Genomic DNA, 15,439 nt, shown 5'->3' with positions numbered 1-15,439 from the left:
CCTGCCAGGGGGCCCTGCCCCGCTACATCTCCCTGCCCCAGGCTCTAGGGGCCTTGCCCAGCAGCGAGAAGCCTGGCGGGCATCATGCGGGCTGGGGGGGGACAGGGCCTCCGCTAACGCCCCCAGGCAAGATGAGGGGGTAGGGAATGGGCTCTGGGGCAGGGGGAGATGCTGGATCCAGAGGCAGGGCCCGGGGGCTCTCTGTGGCCAGGGGAAGGAGCTGGGGCCAGGGACACCCAGCTCCTGGACGCCGAGGGTCCCTGGTGGTTTGTGTGGGCATTGCGTGGGGCTGCCCCACTCCGGCCCCCTTGGGGTCCCAGCCCGCAGCCCCTCTCCTGCCGGCCGCGAGCCCAGGAACGGGGGGGGGGGGGGAGGGGGGAGGGGGCGCGCGCTGGCCATGAGCCCAGGAATGGGGGGGGGGGCGGGTGCATTGTCTGCAGAGAAGGGGCTGCTGCACCCCCCCCCCCTTGTAGCTCATCACGGACTCTAGTGACTGGGGCCCCGATGGGTCGGGGGGCAGGGGAGGGGCTCCCTCTGGCCAGCCCTGACTGCCCCCTACTGAGCCCCTCACTCCGCTCCCTGCAGGTCTCCCCTCCACAACCTGCCTGGGCCCAGCTCTCCTGGGCTTTCTGACCTCACCTGCCCCCTCCCCAGGAGCCACAGGGCTGGGCCAAGGGTCTTCTGTCAGTGCCCACAGCCCAGCTCCCCGGCGCTCAGCCCCGCCTGGAGCATCCGGCCATAGCCCCATCTGCAACCCACTGGGCACCGGGTGGCAGAGCAGGCTGGGGGGTCTCAGGCCGGCAGGGGCCGACAGTCAGGCCTGTGTCCTTCAATCCCGGGGCTAAGGCCTGGAGGTCCAAAGGGGGTCCATGGTGCTGGGCACGGCCTGGACCCCTGGAGAATGAGCTCAGGGCCCTGTTGTGCTGGGCGCTGCGCAGCCACAGACCACGACTCAGGCTTGGAGCTGTCTGTGGGCGCGGCTAACTAGACAATGCTGGAAAGGGAAACTGAGGCACCGAGCGGGGAAGTGGCAGGAATCGAACCCAGCAGCCTCCTGGGTCCCAGCCCAGCACCTGATGCAGCTAGTCTCCCCCTCCCCCACACTTGTCTGGATTAGCTGCTGGGGCGAGGCCAAGGCCGGGGAGTCCCAGGCACAGAGCGGAAAGCTCTGGAAAGGTCCCAGCCCACGACCCGGGGGGGCCGATGGCAGCAAACAGGCTCCAGGAGGCGGCCCCAGGCGCGTCCCCCCGGTTACTGACACGGGCGAGCCCTGCGGGCTTGGAGATCCCACCGTGAGCAAAAGGCCAAGCGAGACCCAGAACAACCCAAAGGCTCCGAACGCCCCACCCCAGCAGGGCCCCCCCCAGAGGGGAAAGCAGGAGTTGCCACAGCGGGAAGGGGGGAGCTCCCAGCCCCCCAAGCCCTGTCCCCTGCGGGGGCTGCATGGCCCAGCACGAGGGACTCCTGCAGCGCTGGCGCCCCCTGCTGTCCGCCCCAGAGCGGCCAGTGCAGAGAACCTCGCGTCCCACATGGCAGAGCTGGGGGGTGGCCGCAGCCGGGCCCCCAGCCTGTCCCCGGCCCTCAGGGCTTGACGGGGAAGAGCAGGCAGGTGTGCGCCCTGGAGGCGGAGCTGCCCTCGATCAGCACCAGGGGGTGCTCGCGGTAGTGCTGGATGATGCCGGCCACGCTGTCGAACCGCTGGGGGAGAAAAGGGGAGATGGCAGCAGAGAGCGGCTGGGGGCAGCGGGACCAGCCCAACCCTCCCCGGGGCATCGTTCCCAGGGCTGGGTGTGCCCTGCTGAGTCCCACTCACTCCCAGCTGTCCATGAAGCGCCCTGGCCTGGCCCCCCAGGCTGAGCGAGCAGCAAGGGCAACCAGCAGCTTTCCCAGGGGTCCCCCCATTCCCAGGGCTCCCAGGGGAGATGCCCCCCCAGGGCTCCATGCCACCCCCCCCGCCCTCCCGGGCACCCACCTCCTCGCGGCTCTTCCCGTCCTTGCCCAGCGCGTACTGGCGGCTGCTCTCCACGTAGCGGATGGGGATGTTGTAGACGTAGCCCTTGTACAGCACGGCCAAGGTGAATGGCTGGTTCCAGCCCTGCCCCGAGCTCTGTCGCACCATGAACGCGCTGTCCTGGGGCAGAGGGGGGCTGCTCAGCACTGGGGGGGACCCGGCCTGGCATGGGAGAGGCTGCCAGGCCTGCCCAGGCCCCACCTGCCACAGACCTGGGGCAGCTCCTGGGTGCAGGAGGAACAACGACAGGGTCCCTACAGCCCCAGGGACGGGCTCTGGGCCCAGCCTTTCCCCTCTGTCCCCCCACCCCGACCCCAACCCCACGGGACAGCTGGGGACTGACCCGCTCACAGTCACAGAGTCAGCAGCAGAGCTGGGAGAGAACCCAGGAGTCCTGGATCCCAGCCCCCCCGCAACCACTCGACCCCGCTCCCCTCCCTGAGCTGGGAGAGAACCCAGGAGTCCTGGCTCCCAGTGCCAGGCCCTGCTCTCACCCTCGCCTGGCAGGTGCAGCCGGTACCTTATTGACCCCCTGCAGGATGCTCTCCGCCAGGTGCCGGTCGCAGCTCCCCGCATACCAGGCCTGGTCCTGCATGCCAGGATCCTGGGGAGCAGAGGGGAGACGTGAGAGCAGCTGGGGGGGGGCAGAATCCCTCCCCCCCATCCAAGGGGCCTGGCCTGGTATCCTCCCCCATGGCAACACTGGGCACTCTCAAGGTGAATCTTCCCAGAATGCACCTGGCTGCCTGTGTGGTGGGGTGGGGCTGGGGGGTGAAGCAGGGACCACCATGGTGAGGGTGGGGAAGGGAGAGTTCTCACACCTCTGCTCTGCCCCCCCCTTATATCTGCCCCCCAGGGACGAGCCCCTCCCAGAGGCTGTGCTGGCTACTCTGGAATGAAGGTGCCACCCCTCCTGCCCCCCAGGCACAGCGAGCCCACGGGCAGGGCAGGCGCTTACCTCCACCGGGGAGCCACTGCCCCTGGGCCAGGCTGGGGCTTTGCTCGAGGCTGAAAGAGGCAGGACACCGAGGGGTTAAGAGGAGACAAGGCAGACGTCCAGCCGGGCCATGGGCCAGATGGGAGCTCCCTCGGCTGGCAGCGGTAGCAGGTCCTTTATCCCCCACAGGCCCAGCCCCGGAGGGCACCATAGTCACCGACACTCAGGCAGGACGTAGGGAGATCACAGGCCTGACCCGCACCAGCTCCCAGCCTCACCTTCACTCCCTGACCCTCCACCAGCTCCCGGGGCCTGGCAGGGGTCTTTCCCGTTCAGTCCCTCAGCTCGCTCGCACCTTCCCCAGCACCGAGGGACCCCGAACAGGCCACACCCAGATGGGGAGAGACCACAGGTGCCTCTGCCCAGGGCCGTGATAACAGGGGCTGCGGGTTGGGAGTGAGGGGCACCAGCAGAGCTGGGAGTGGGAGGGAGTCCAGGGCCGGGATAACGGGCTGCGGGTTGGGAGTGAGGGGCATCAGCAGAGTTTTGTGGGGCACTCACCTTCAGGGGAGGAATCAGCCAGGCTCTGCAAAGAGAGAGCAGAAGGCACCTTCAGTGCAGTGGGGGAGGGGGGAGGAGCTATCCCTGCCCCCCAGCCCCTCCCCACCCCATTCACCCCACCCCAGGTTCCACCCCCACAACACCCCAGCCCCCTTCCCTCCCACAATCCCCAGCCCCTGCACTCACCTGGTGGGCCCCAGGCAAGGCGATCTTTGGCCTGTTGGAGAGACCACAAGCATCAGGGTCCCGCACCGCAATTCGCACCCAGAGCTTGGCCCGCATCTTGGCCGTGATACAGGCAGCTCCAGGGCCCAACTGGGGGAACCTGCTTCACCAGGCAGGGGCAGCTGGGCCAGGCAGGAACAGGGGAGGGCCAGGAGCCGGATCCCCCGGGCCTGGGTGGGAACGGGGCAGGGCCGGGAGCCGGATTCCCTGGGCTGGGGAGGGGAACGGGGCAGGTCCGGAGGGCCAGGGTGGGAATGGGGCAGGGCCGGGAGCTGGATCCCCCGGGCTGGGGGAGGGAGGGAGGGAGGGGGGGAACGGGGCAGGGCCGGGAGCCGGATCCCTGCGCCTCTGGAATGGACTCTTCACGGACGGGTGGGCAGGCGCTTGGGGTCCATGACCTGCTCTCCGGGGCTTGGCTGGGGGCCAGGCTGGCCCTGCGCGGGGGGCACTCACTTGGGCAGCTTTGGGGGCTGTGGTGGGGGCACCTGGCCGAGCGGGGGCATCGGGGCGCGAGTCATCCTGCAGGGAGCTGGAAGGAAGCAGACAAGCGTCAGGTGGGTCGGGGGCCCCGGCTCAGTGCCTGGGTGTCAGGAGTCCTGGCCGGAACAGGGTCTTGGGCCCCCAGGGGGCTGGAGCAGGGGAGGAGGCAGGAACTCACGTGGGCTCGGCGGCTCACACACCAGGTAAATCTGCTCCTCTGGGGGTCCCTCCTGGGAAGGGAAGAGACACCCCGAATCACTGGGGGGTGGGGCCCAGAGCCCCGGCCCCCAACCAGCCAGACACCCCCCAGGTGCCCCACACCCATGGTCCGCAGCGGGTCAAGCCACGGGCAGGGCCACAGGAACACTCTCCCCTCCCGCCATGGATGTAGGGCCTTGTTGCTGAAACTAGGGCCTGGGAGGGGAGGAGAGGGGGGTCTAGTGGTTAGAGCAGGGGTCTGGGAGCCAGGACTCCTGGACTCTATTGCCAGCTCCGCTGCTGACTCCCTGAGTGGCGTCCCTGCCTCGCTCCATGCTTCAGTTTCCCCATAAGTGGCATGAGGAGGCGGAACTGACTCGCCGGGTGCAGGGACGGTGGGTCAGTTGGTGTCGCCCGGAGCTCGCTGGGGATCAGGGAGGTGAGTGTAGATACATGACCCAGTCCCCGGCCGTCTCTGCACCCCTGCCACACTGGACCCTGCTCCCACGCACAGGGCATCCCCATCAGCTGTCAGCAGCACGGAGGCTCTGACACACGTGGAGCAGCTCTGACTCCACCCAGCAGAGGGCAGTAGGGTGCACAGGGGGCAGGCTCTCTGCAGCCCCCCATAGCTGGACGTGCTTCCAGAGGGATCATCTAGGCGGGTGAAGGCAGGGAGTGCCCTGCGGGCCCCGTCCCACCACCCTCCGGGGCAGGGAGCGCCCTGGGGTCCCTGTCCCAGCACCTACCGGGGCAGGGTGTGTATGTGGGGGGGGGGGCCTCTGGTACCTTGTCGTCCCACGAGGTCGGGCCGGGATCTGTGGGTGCAGGAACAAGGTGAAGTGAGCAGCAGAGGCTAATTCCCCCCCAAGCCAGCCCCCTCCCCATCCCCACTGAAAGGAGGGGGGTCACCACTGGAGTCCGGGGGGGGGGCCCTGAGACACGAAACCATGTGACTGGAGCTGCACCCCCCCCCACCTGCTACCTCACACCCCTCAGGGTGGGGCACGTCCATGGGGACAGGCCTGGGGGGGGTAGAGATTGGGGGGGAGGGGGACAGGCTGGGGGGGCAGAGATTGGAGGGGGGACAGGCTGGGGGCAGGGATTGGGGGGGGAGGGAGACAGGCCGGGGGCAGAGATTGGGGGGGATGGGGACAGGCTGGGGGGGATGGGGACAGGCCGGGGGCAGAGATTGGGTGGGGGGACAAGCTGGGGGCAGAGATTGCGGGGGGGAGGAAGACAGGCCGGGGGCAGAGATTGGGGGGGATGGGGACAGGCTGGGGGCAGAGATTAGGGGCAGATGGGGAAGTGGAATGGGGCTATGGAGTGGGCAGAAGCATCCAGAGCCCGAGCAGGACTGAGGAGAACAGAGGGACCCCATCTGGGGGCCCCCAGGAAAGGCCCTGGGGGGTTGTGAGGAGTCCCCTGCCAGCCCCCAGGGACAAGGCCCCCCAGCTGCTCCAGTCCTCCCCCAGAAACTCCCCCCACCTCCCAACCCCTCCCGCCCCTGCAGTGCCCAGTCCCCAGGAGGGTAGGACGCCCCACATACCCCGGGGTGCAGCGGGGCCGGCAGGCGTCAGCAGGGGCCTCGGGTGGGGGATGGGCAGGGAGACCCGGCGACTGCCGGGAGCTGGGGGGAGCTTCGCCCGGGTTCTGTCCTGACCTGTAAGGGAAGGAGGCGGCTCAGCTCCGGGCGCCAGGGGCCAGCCGGGGCAAGAGGCCGCGTGGCCAAGCCAGGCATGTGGGGAGCCCAAGGGGCCCCAGGGACCGCAGCAGGGCCCAGCCCCAGAGACTCAGCCCCCAGGACGCTGCCCCCCCATATCCCCCATGGGCCCAACACGGCTACCCCAGCACCTCCGCCCGCCCAGTCACCATGGTAACTGTCACCACGGCGATCACTGCCCGGGCAAGGAGATCCCCTCCCCCACGGGGACCCAAAAAGTGGACAGGGAGCCAGGCCGCCCCAGCTCTGTGGCCAAAGCCAGCCTGCATGGGCCCGGGGGAGGCTCCAAGCGGCTCTGCCAGGCTCCCAGGCTGGGGGGACTCGGTGTCTGTGGGGAAGGGGGTCACTCCACAAAGCAGCCCCCCTCCCTGCCCCCCCCCCAGCCCCTCACCTTTCCCGCAGGCCAGGCCCTGGGGCATCTCCTCTCCATTGCCAGCGTCTGTGCCAGGCACCAGGCTGAGCTTTGACAGGAACTGTGGGTTACAACGGGCTGGTTACCAGCCAGCCAGGCTCCCCATGGTCTCCAACCCCCCACCCTACCCCCCTGAGTAACTCCTGGGCCCAACCCCTGAGTCCCCAGCTTCGGAGACGGGCTGCGTGGGGAAATGGTGGGATATGGGGCTCTCTGGGCTCTCCTGGAATGTAGTTGGCCACACGGTGCCATGTCATCACGTCCATTGAGGGTGCTGGGGGAGAGGGATTCGGGGGGCACAGGGCACGGTGTGGGGGCGGGATTGGGGGTGCAAGGGGCACGGTGTTGGGGGAGGGGAATTGGAGGTGCAGGGGGCTCGGTGTTGGGTGTGGGATTGGGGGTGCAGGGGGCACGGTGTGGGGTGCGGGATTGGGGGTGCAGAGGGCTGGGGGTGGGGTGCAGGATTGGGAGTGCAGGGGGCTGGGGGTGGGATTGTGGGTGCAGGGGGCTCGGTGTTGGGGTGCAGGGGGCTCGGTGTTGGGGGAGGGAGATTGGGGGTGCAGGGGGCTTGGTGTGGGGTGCGGGATGGGGGTGCAGGGGGCTCGGTGTTGGGGGAGGGGGATTGGGGATGCAGGGGGCACGGTGTGGGCTGCGGGCGGCTCACTCACCTTGGCCGGCAGGAGGGCGAAAGGCTCCGAGCAGCGCCGGGCAGTGGCGTGATCTGGAGGCAGGGACAGGGTGAGATGGGCCCTGGGGGCCTCACTGCCCCCAACCTTCCAACCCCGCCAACTCCGCCCCTCCCCACTCCCCTCCCCCATTGCCAGCCTCCCATTCTCCTGCCCCCCGTTACCTAGGTAGGTGCCGTCCGTGTCCTCCTGCCTCTTGGCTGGAGCCACCTTCCAGGCCTGGCTCTCACAGGGGGGCGCCTCGTACATGTCACCCTCCTCGGACTCCTCCGCCGCACTGGGGCCCTGGGGAGTGGGATGGGGGTAGGTGGGTAGTGCCCTGGGGCGGGGGAAGGGGGCAGAGCAATGGCTGGGGGATGCAGTGGGTCGGGGTGAGAGGTTGCATGAGGGGTTCAGTGGGTGGAGCTGTGGCTAGGTGGGGGCAGGATGCATAGGGTGGGGTGGGGCAGGGAGCAGTGTGGGGTCAGGGTGGGGGGATGCAGTGGGTGGGGCTGTGACTAGGTAAGGTAGGGGAGAAGTGGGTGGGGTGGGGAGCAATGGGCGGGGCTATGGCTATGGGGTGCAGCCCGTGGGGCGGGGCAGGGAGCAGTGGGTGGGGCTGTGGCTGGGTGGGGGCGGGGTTGTGGCTGGGCCATACTTACCGCATGCTCCCAGCGCTCTGTAACACACATGGGGCTGTCAGTGGCTCTGCCCGGCCATCTATGGACCTGCCCCACCCCTCAAGCCTCCCTCCGTGACACTCTGTACCCCGCAGGAGCACCTGGAACCCCATATTCACCGTTGTGATGTGAGGACCTTGTGAGGCGTCATTTAAAAAGCCTCGATTTGTTGAACATTAGCATCCTGTTGAAGTGCGTGTACTCGCATTGTATTGCTCTGTGTGTTACTGAAATACCTTGTGAGGTGGGGAGAGGCCCACAGCTGACCCGAGCGGCCATCACCGGCCAGACAGGCATTGCAGGCCCATCAAGAACAATCCCCTCTCCCAGAGGCTCCTCGGAGAGGGCAGGTACCTATGGGGGCTGCCTGACCCCACGTCACAGCTGCTAGAAAGATCCTGGCTGGATGAAAGTGGCAAAGAGGTCTCTCCCCTCCCCCATCTCAACAGCTGGAAGATCGTCTGGAGGACAAAGACTTTGAACTGGGGAGATGGGGCCCAGGCTGAAAGGGAATCCAGCCTGTGTATTGAGAACTGTGAGCAGCCTGTAACATCTGTTAGGGCGAGAGGCTGCTTGATTCTAATCCTGCTTAGTTTGCAGAATTTAGACTGCAAATTTATTTGTATTTCTTATGGTATTCACCAGATGGTATCACCCAAGAGTTCTGAAGGAACTCAAATGTGAAATTGCAGAACTACTAACTGTAGTTTCAAGTATCAGAGGGGTAGCCGTGTTAGTCTGTGTCATAACTATAAAGGGAAGGGTAACAACCCTCCTGTGTACAATACTATAAAATCCCCCCTGGCCTGAGGCACCAAAATCCTTTTACCTGTAAAGAGTTAAGAAGCTCAGGTAACCTGGCTGACACCTGACCCAAAGGACCAATAAGGGGACAAGATACTTTCAAATCTTGGGGGGAGGCTTTTGTTTGTGCTCTTTGTTTTGGTGGGTGTTCGCTCTTGGGACAAAGAGGGACCGGACATCAATCCATGCTCTCCAAATCTTTCTGAACAAGTCTCTCATATTTCAAACTTGTAAGTAACAGCCAGGCAAGGTGTCTTAGTTTATCTTTGTTTTTCTCAACTTGTAAATGTTCCTTTGCTAGAGGGAGGTTTATCCCTGTTTTGCTGTAACTTTGAAACTAAGGCTAGAGGGGGTTCCTCTGGGCTCTTTGAATCTGATTACCCTGTAAAGTTATTTTCCATCCTGATTTTACAGAGATGATTTTTACCTTTTCTTTTTAATAAAATCCTTCTTTTAAGAACCTGACTGATTTTTCCATTGTCCAAAGACCCAGGGGTTTGGGTCTTTGATCACTTTGTACCAATTGGTTAGGATATTATTCTCAAGCCTCCCCAGGAAAGGGGGTATAAGGGCTTGGGGGAAGAGGAACTCCAAGTGGTCCTTTCCCTGTTTCTTGTTAAATCACTTGGTTGTGGCAGCGTACCAGGTTTTAACCTAAGCTGGTAGAAATAAGCTTAGGGGGCTTTAATGCGGGTCCCCACTTCCATACCCTAGAGTTCAGAGTGGGGAAGGAACCCTGACAGTCTGGATCTGTAAAAAGCGACAAAGAGTCCTGTGGCACCTTATAGACTAACAGACGTATTGGAGCATAAGCTTTCGTGGGTGAATGCCCACTTCGTCAGACACATGTAGTGGAAATTTCCAGAGGCAGGTATAAATATGCAGGCAAGAATCAGTCTAGAGATAACGAGGTCAGTTCAATCAAGGAGGATGAGGCCCTCTTCTAGCAGTTGAGGTGTGAAGACCAAGGGAGGAGAAACTGCTTCTGTAGTTGGATAGCCATTCACAGTCTTTGTTTAATCCTGAGCTGATGGTGTCAAATTTGCAAATGAACTGAAGCTCAGCAGTTTCTCTTTGAAGTCTAGTCCTGAAGTATTTTGCTACAGGATGGCTACCTTTAAATCTGCTATTGTGTGTCCAGGGAGATTGAAGTGTTCTCCTACAGGTTTTTGTATATTGACATTCCTAATATCTGACTTGTATCCATTTATCCTTTTACGTAGGGACTGTCTGACAAAGTGGGTATTCACCCACGAAAGCTTATGCTCCAATATGTCTGTTAGTCTATAAGATGCCACAGGACTCTTTGTCGCTTTTAACTGTAGATTGTAACCTATCATTTAAATCAGCCAATTTTTAAAAAGGGCTCCAGAGGTGATCCCGGCAATTACAGGCCGGGAAGCCTGACTTCAGTACTGGGCAAACTGGTTGAAACTATAGTAAAGAACAAAATTGTCAGACACATCAATGAACATATTGGGGAAAAGTCAACATGGTTTTTGTAAAGGGAAATCATGCCTCACCAATCTACTAGAATTCTTTGAGGGGGTCAACAAGCATGTGGACAAGGGGGATCCAGTGGATATAGTGTACTTAGATTTTCAGAAAGCCTTTGACAAGGTCCCTCACCAAAGGCTCTTACGCAAAGTAAGCTGTCATGGAATAAGGGGGAAGGTTCTCTCATGGATTGGTAACTGGTTAAAAGATAGGAAATAAAGGATAGGAATAAATGGTTGGTTTTCAGAATGGAGAGAGGTAAATAGTGGTGTTCCCCAGGGGACTGTTCTGGGACCAGTCCTATTCAACTTATTCATAAATGATCTGGAAAAGGGTAAACAGTGAGGTGGCAAAATCTGCAGATGATACAAAACTACTCAAGATTGTTAAGTCCAAAGTAGACTGCGAAGAGCTACAAAGGGATCTCACAAAACTGGTGACTGGGCAACAAACTGGCAGATGAAATTCAATGTTGATAAATGCAAAGTAATGCACATTGGAAAACACAACCCCAACTATACATACAATATGATGGGGGCTAATTTAGCTACAACTAATCAGGAAAGAGATCTTGAAGTCATCATGGATAGTTCTCTGAAGACGTCCACGCAGTGTGCAGCAGCAGTCAAAAAAGCAAACAGGATGTTAGGCATCATTAAAAAAGGGATAGAGAATAAGACGGAGACTATCTTATTGCCCTTCTATAAATCCATGTACAGATGTGGTCACCCCATCTCAAAAAAGATATGGTCTCATCTCAAAAAAGATATACTGGCATAATCCCAACTATACCTATAAAATGATGGGGTCTAAATTAGCTGTTACCATTCAAGAGAGGGATCTTGGAGTCATTGTGGATAGTTCTCTGAAAACATCCACTCCATGTGCAGCGGCAGTCAAAAAAGCGAACAGAATGTTGGGACTCATTAAGAAAGGGATGGATAATAGGACAGAAAATATCATATTGCCTCTATATAAATCTATGGTACACCCACATCTTGAATACTGCATGCACATGTGGTCACCCCATCTCAAAAAAGATATATTGACAGAGCCAGCTCCGGGCACCAGCCCAGCAAGCAAGTGCTTGGGGCGGCCCATGGAGAGGGGCGGCACGTCAGGCTTTTTGGCGGCAGGTCCCCCGGTCCCTCTCTGAGCGAAGGACCAGATGCCGAATTGCTGCCGAAGACTGAAGCGGCAGCGGTAGAGCTGATCGCGATCGCGGCTATTTTTTTTTTTTTTTTCCTGCTTGGGGCAGCAAAAACCCTGGAGCCGGTCCTGTATATTGAAATTGGAAAAGGTTCAGAAAAGGGCAACAAAAATGATTAGGGGTATGGACCGGCTTCCGTATGAGGAGAGATTAATGAGACTGGGACTTCTCAGCTTGGAAAAGAGGCAACTAATAGGGGATATGATAGAGGTCTATAAAATCATGACCGGTGTGGAGAAAGTAAATAGGGAAGTGTTATTTACTCCTCATAACACAAGAACTATGGGTCACCAACTGAAATTAAGAAGCAGCAGGTTTAAAACAAACAAAAGGAAGTATTTCTTCACACAACGCACAGTCAACCTGTGGAACTCTTTGCCAGAGTATGTTGTGAAAGCCACGACTATAACAGGGTTAAAAAAAGAACTAGATAAGTTCATGGAGGATAGGTCCATTAATGGCTATTAACCAGGATGGGCAGGGATGGTGGCCCTACCCTCTGTTTGCCAGAAGATGGGAATGGGTGACAGGGGATGGATCACGTGATGATTACCTGTTCTGTTCATTCCCTCTGGGGCATCTGGCATTGGCCACTGTCGGCAGACAGGATACTGGTCTAGATGGACATTTGGTCTGACCCAGTCTGGCCGCTCTTATGTTCTAACCAACTCTGATCTCTCTGCCTGCTACTTCTAATCCCTCACAATCGATCTTTCTGATAATAAATCGATGTTATATTTCACCGAACACAGTGGGGTTTTGGTTGACTCTGAGCTCAGGTTAACAGGGACTGATGCCTGTTCACTACCCTTTGTCGAAGTGGTGAACTGATGAATGGGTGTGCACTGTCCAAGGGGCCCTTAAGCAGAGGAAGACAGTGCAGTTCTGGGGAGCGAGGCTGGGGGCTGGGTGAGGGGCTGGGGATTAGTGCGAGGCTCAAGGAGCGTGCGGTGTAGCTGGCTGTGGGGCTCCCCATGCTGGCGGTGACACTGATCACGGGCTGGGGTTGCTGTTTGTCACGGGCAAGGCTCTGCGAGGGACAGCTAGGCTGGCGAGCTGGGCCAGGGGCTCAGGCTGTTCTGGGGGATCCCGTCACACCCTCCACGTAGGGCAGGCTGGGGGAGCAATGCAGCCACAGCAGCCCCGGCTTAGCCGGCGGCTGCCACCGACCCCCCAGCTCCTGGGGCTAGGACCATCACTTACCCGGCCGCTTGGGGGGTGGAGGCGGGTTCTGAGGCCTGTGGGGAGGAGACACAACAGGAGCCCCATGAGCCTCCCTGCTCCATCCCTACTGTGCCCACATCACCCCCACCCTGCATAGCCCCCCATGCCCACATCACCCCACTGCCCCACCCCCCACGTCACCCCCACCCCGCATAGCCCCCCATGCCCACATCACCCCACTGCCCCCCACGTCACCCCCACCCTGCATAGCCCCCCATGCCCACATCACCCCAGTGCCCCACCCCCACATCACCCCCACCCCGCATAGCCCCCCATGCCCACATCACCCCACTGCCCCATCCCCCACGTCACCCCCACCCCACATAGCCCCCCAGCCCCCACATCACCCCCACCCCGCATAGCCCCCCATGCCCACATCACTCCACTGCCCCCCATGTCACCCCCACCCTGCATAGCCCCCCATGCCCACATCACCCCAGTGCCCCACCCCCATCACCCCCACCCCGCATAGCCCCCCATGCCCACATCACCCCACTGCCCCACACCCCACGTCACCCCCATGCCATATAGCCCCCCATGCTCACATCAACCCACTGCCCCACCCCCCCACGTCACCCCCACCCCTCATAGCCCCCCATGCCCACATCACCCCACTGCCCTGCTCCCCCATGTCACCCCCACCCCCACATACCCCCCCATGCCCACATCACCTCACTGCCCCGCCCCCCCACGTCACTCCCAACTCCCATGCCCACATGACCCCACTGCGCCACCCCCTCACATCACCCGCACCCCGCATAGCCATGTCCACATCACCCCACTGCCCCTCCACATCACCCCCGCCCTGCATAGCCCCCCATGCTCACATCACCCCACTGCCCCCCCACATCACCCCCATGCCGCATAGCCCCCCATGCCCACATCACCCCAGTGCCCCACCCCCCCACCCCCGCATAGTCCCCCATGCTGACATCACCCCACTGCCCCGCCCCCCACATCACCCCCACCCCGCATAGCTTCCCATGCCCACATCACTCCCATGCCGACATCACCCCACTGCCCCACCCCCCCACGTCAACCCCACCCCCGCATAGCCCCCCATGCCCACATCACCCCACTGCCCCGCTCCCCATATCACCCCCACCCCGCATAGCTCCCCATGCCCACATCACCCCACTGCCCCCCCACGTCACCCCCACCCTGCATAGCCACCCATGCCCACATCACCCCACTGCCCCCCCACGTCACCACCACCCCACATAGCCCCCCATGCCCACATCACCCCACTGCCCCACACACCATTGCACCCCCACCCCGCATAGCCCCCCATGCCCACATCACCCCACTGCCCCCCACGTCACCTCCACCCCGCATAGCCCCCCATGCCCACAGCACCCCACTGCCCCCCACGTCACCCCCACCCCACATAGCCCCCATGTCGACATCACCCCACTGCCCTGCCCCCACACCCCCACACCCCGCATAGCCCCCCATGCCCACATCACCCCCATGCCAACATCACCCCACTGCCCCGCCTCCCATGTCACCCCCACCCCGCATAGCCCCCCATGCCCACATCACCCCCATGCCCACATCACCCCACTGCCCCCCTCACATCACCCCCACCCCGCATAGCCCCCATGCCCACATCACCCCACTGCCCCACCCCCTGTCACCCCTACTCCGCATAGCCCTCCATGCCCACATCACCCCCATGCCAACATCACCCCATCACCCCCACCCCGCATAGCCCCCCATGCCATCACCTCACTGTCCTGCCCCCACATCACCTCCTGCCTGCATAGCCCCCCATGCCCACACTGCCCCACCCCCCACGTCACCCCCACCCCTGTATAGCCCCCTCATGCCCACATCACCCCACTGCCCTGCCCCCCCACATCACCCCCACCCCCGCATAGGCCCCTGTGACGTTATTGACATAAACTGTAACCGTTTACATCAGGGGTCAGCAACCTACGGCACGCGAGCCGATTTTGAGTGGCACGCTGCCTGCCCGGTGAGAGGAGGAGGAGGAGGGGTTTAGGGACCAGAACTCACCAAGCTGTGGGAAGAAGCGGGTGAGGGGGGAAGCTTGGCTGCTGCAGGACCAAGCTTCTGCCTCCTGCCTCCACAGAGATCAGTGGGCGGGGGGGCTGATTGGGCGGGGGCCTGGACCCCCCCCCCCCCCCCACCGCTCTCCCCTGCGGAGGCAGGAGGCAGAAGCTTGGTCCTGCAGCAGCCAAGCTTCCCCCCTCCCCCGTTTCTTCCCCCAGCGCGGTGCTTTCCGGCTCCGCCTCCTCCCCCTCCCTCTCCCTGCCGGCGATGGCCCTTGCGAGGGGGAGGGGGAGCGGAGCCGAGCGGCAGCGTGCTCGCTGCTCCGTAGAGGAGGCAGAGAGAGGTAGGGACGGGCCTTGGGGAAGGGGGTGGAACAGGGCATATCCCTCCCAGCCCCCTGCCATGAGCCGCTCAGGGCAGGGGGCTGGGAGCACCCCAGCCTTCTGCCCTGCACCCCCCCACATCTCCCCCAGCCCTCTGCCCTGACCTCGAGTTGCCCCCAACACCCAGCCTTCTTCCCTGCACCTCCACACCCCCCAGCCCTCTGCCCTGACCTCGAGTCGCCCCCAACACCCAGCCTTCTGCCCTGCACCTCCACACACACCCCAGCCCTCTGCCCTGACCTCGAGTTGCCCCCAACACCCAGCCTTCTGCCCTGCACCCCCCCACCCCCCCAGCCCTCTGCCCTGACCCCGCCAGCCTTCTGCCCTGAAACCCCCACATCCCCACTGCCCTGACCTCTGAACCCCCCCCCAGCCTTCTGCCCTGACCCCTGAACCCCCCCCCCCCCAGGTCT

The 15,439-nt window shown here is 62.1% G+C and overlaps 1 protein-coding gene across 1 annotated transcript; it reads right to left on the bottom strand.

Annotated features, from left to right (window-relative positions):
* Positions 1-1,581: 1,581 nt before the first annotated feature.
* SH2D6 (SH2 domain containing 6) lies at positions 1,582-7,482 on the bottom strand. The gene is made up of 13 exons (XM_065397623.1): positions 7,398-7,482; positions 7,216-7,268; positions 6,527-6,608; positions 5,962-6,075; positions 5,202-5,230; positions 4,393-4,444; positions 4,188-4,263; positions 3,696-3,726; positions 3,510-3,534; positions 2,970-3,019; positions 2,532-2,615; positions 1,973-2,131; positions 1,582-1,698 (listed from the first exon to the last, which is right to left on the bottom strand). Exons 1-13 carry the CDS (start codon positions 7,480-7,482, stop codon positions 1,582-1,584), a joined length of 957 nt encoding a protein of 318 aa, XP_065253695.1.
* Between the last annotated feature and the right edge of the window lie 7,957 nt (positions 7,483-15,439).

The sequence above is a fragment of the Emys orbicularis genome, chromosome 2 (assembly GCF_028017835.1).
Source record: "Emys orbicularis isolate rEmyOrb1 chromosome 2, rEmyOrb1.hap1, whole genome shotgun sequence".
NCBI lineage: Eukaryota > Metazoa > Chordata > Testudines > Emydidae > Emys > Emys orbicularis.
Note: the sequence above shows the minus strand (reverse complement) of the source record. Positions and strands in the feature narration are given on the sequence as shown.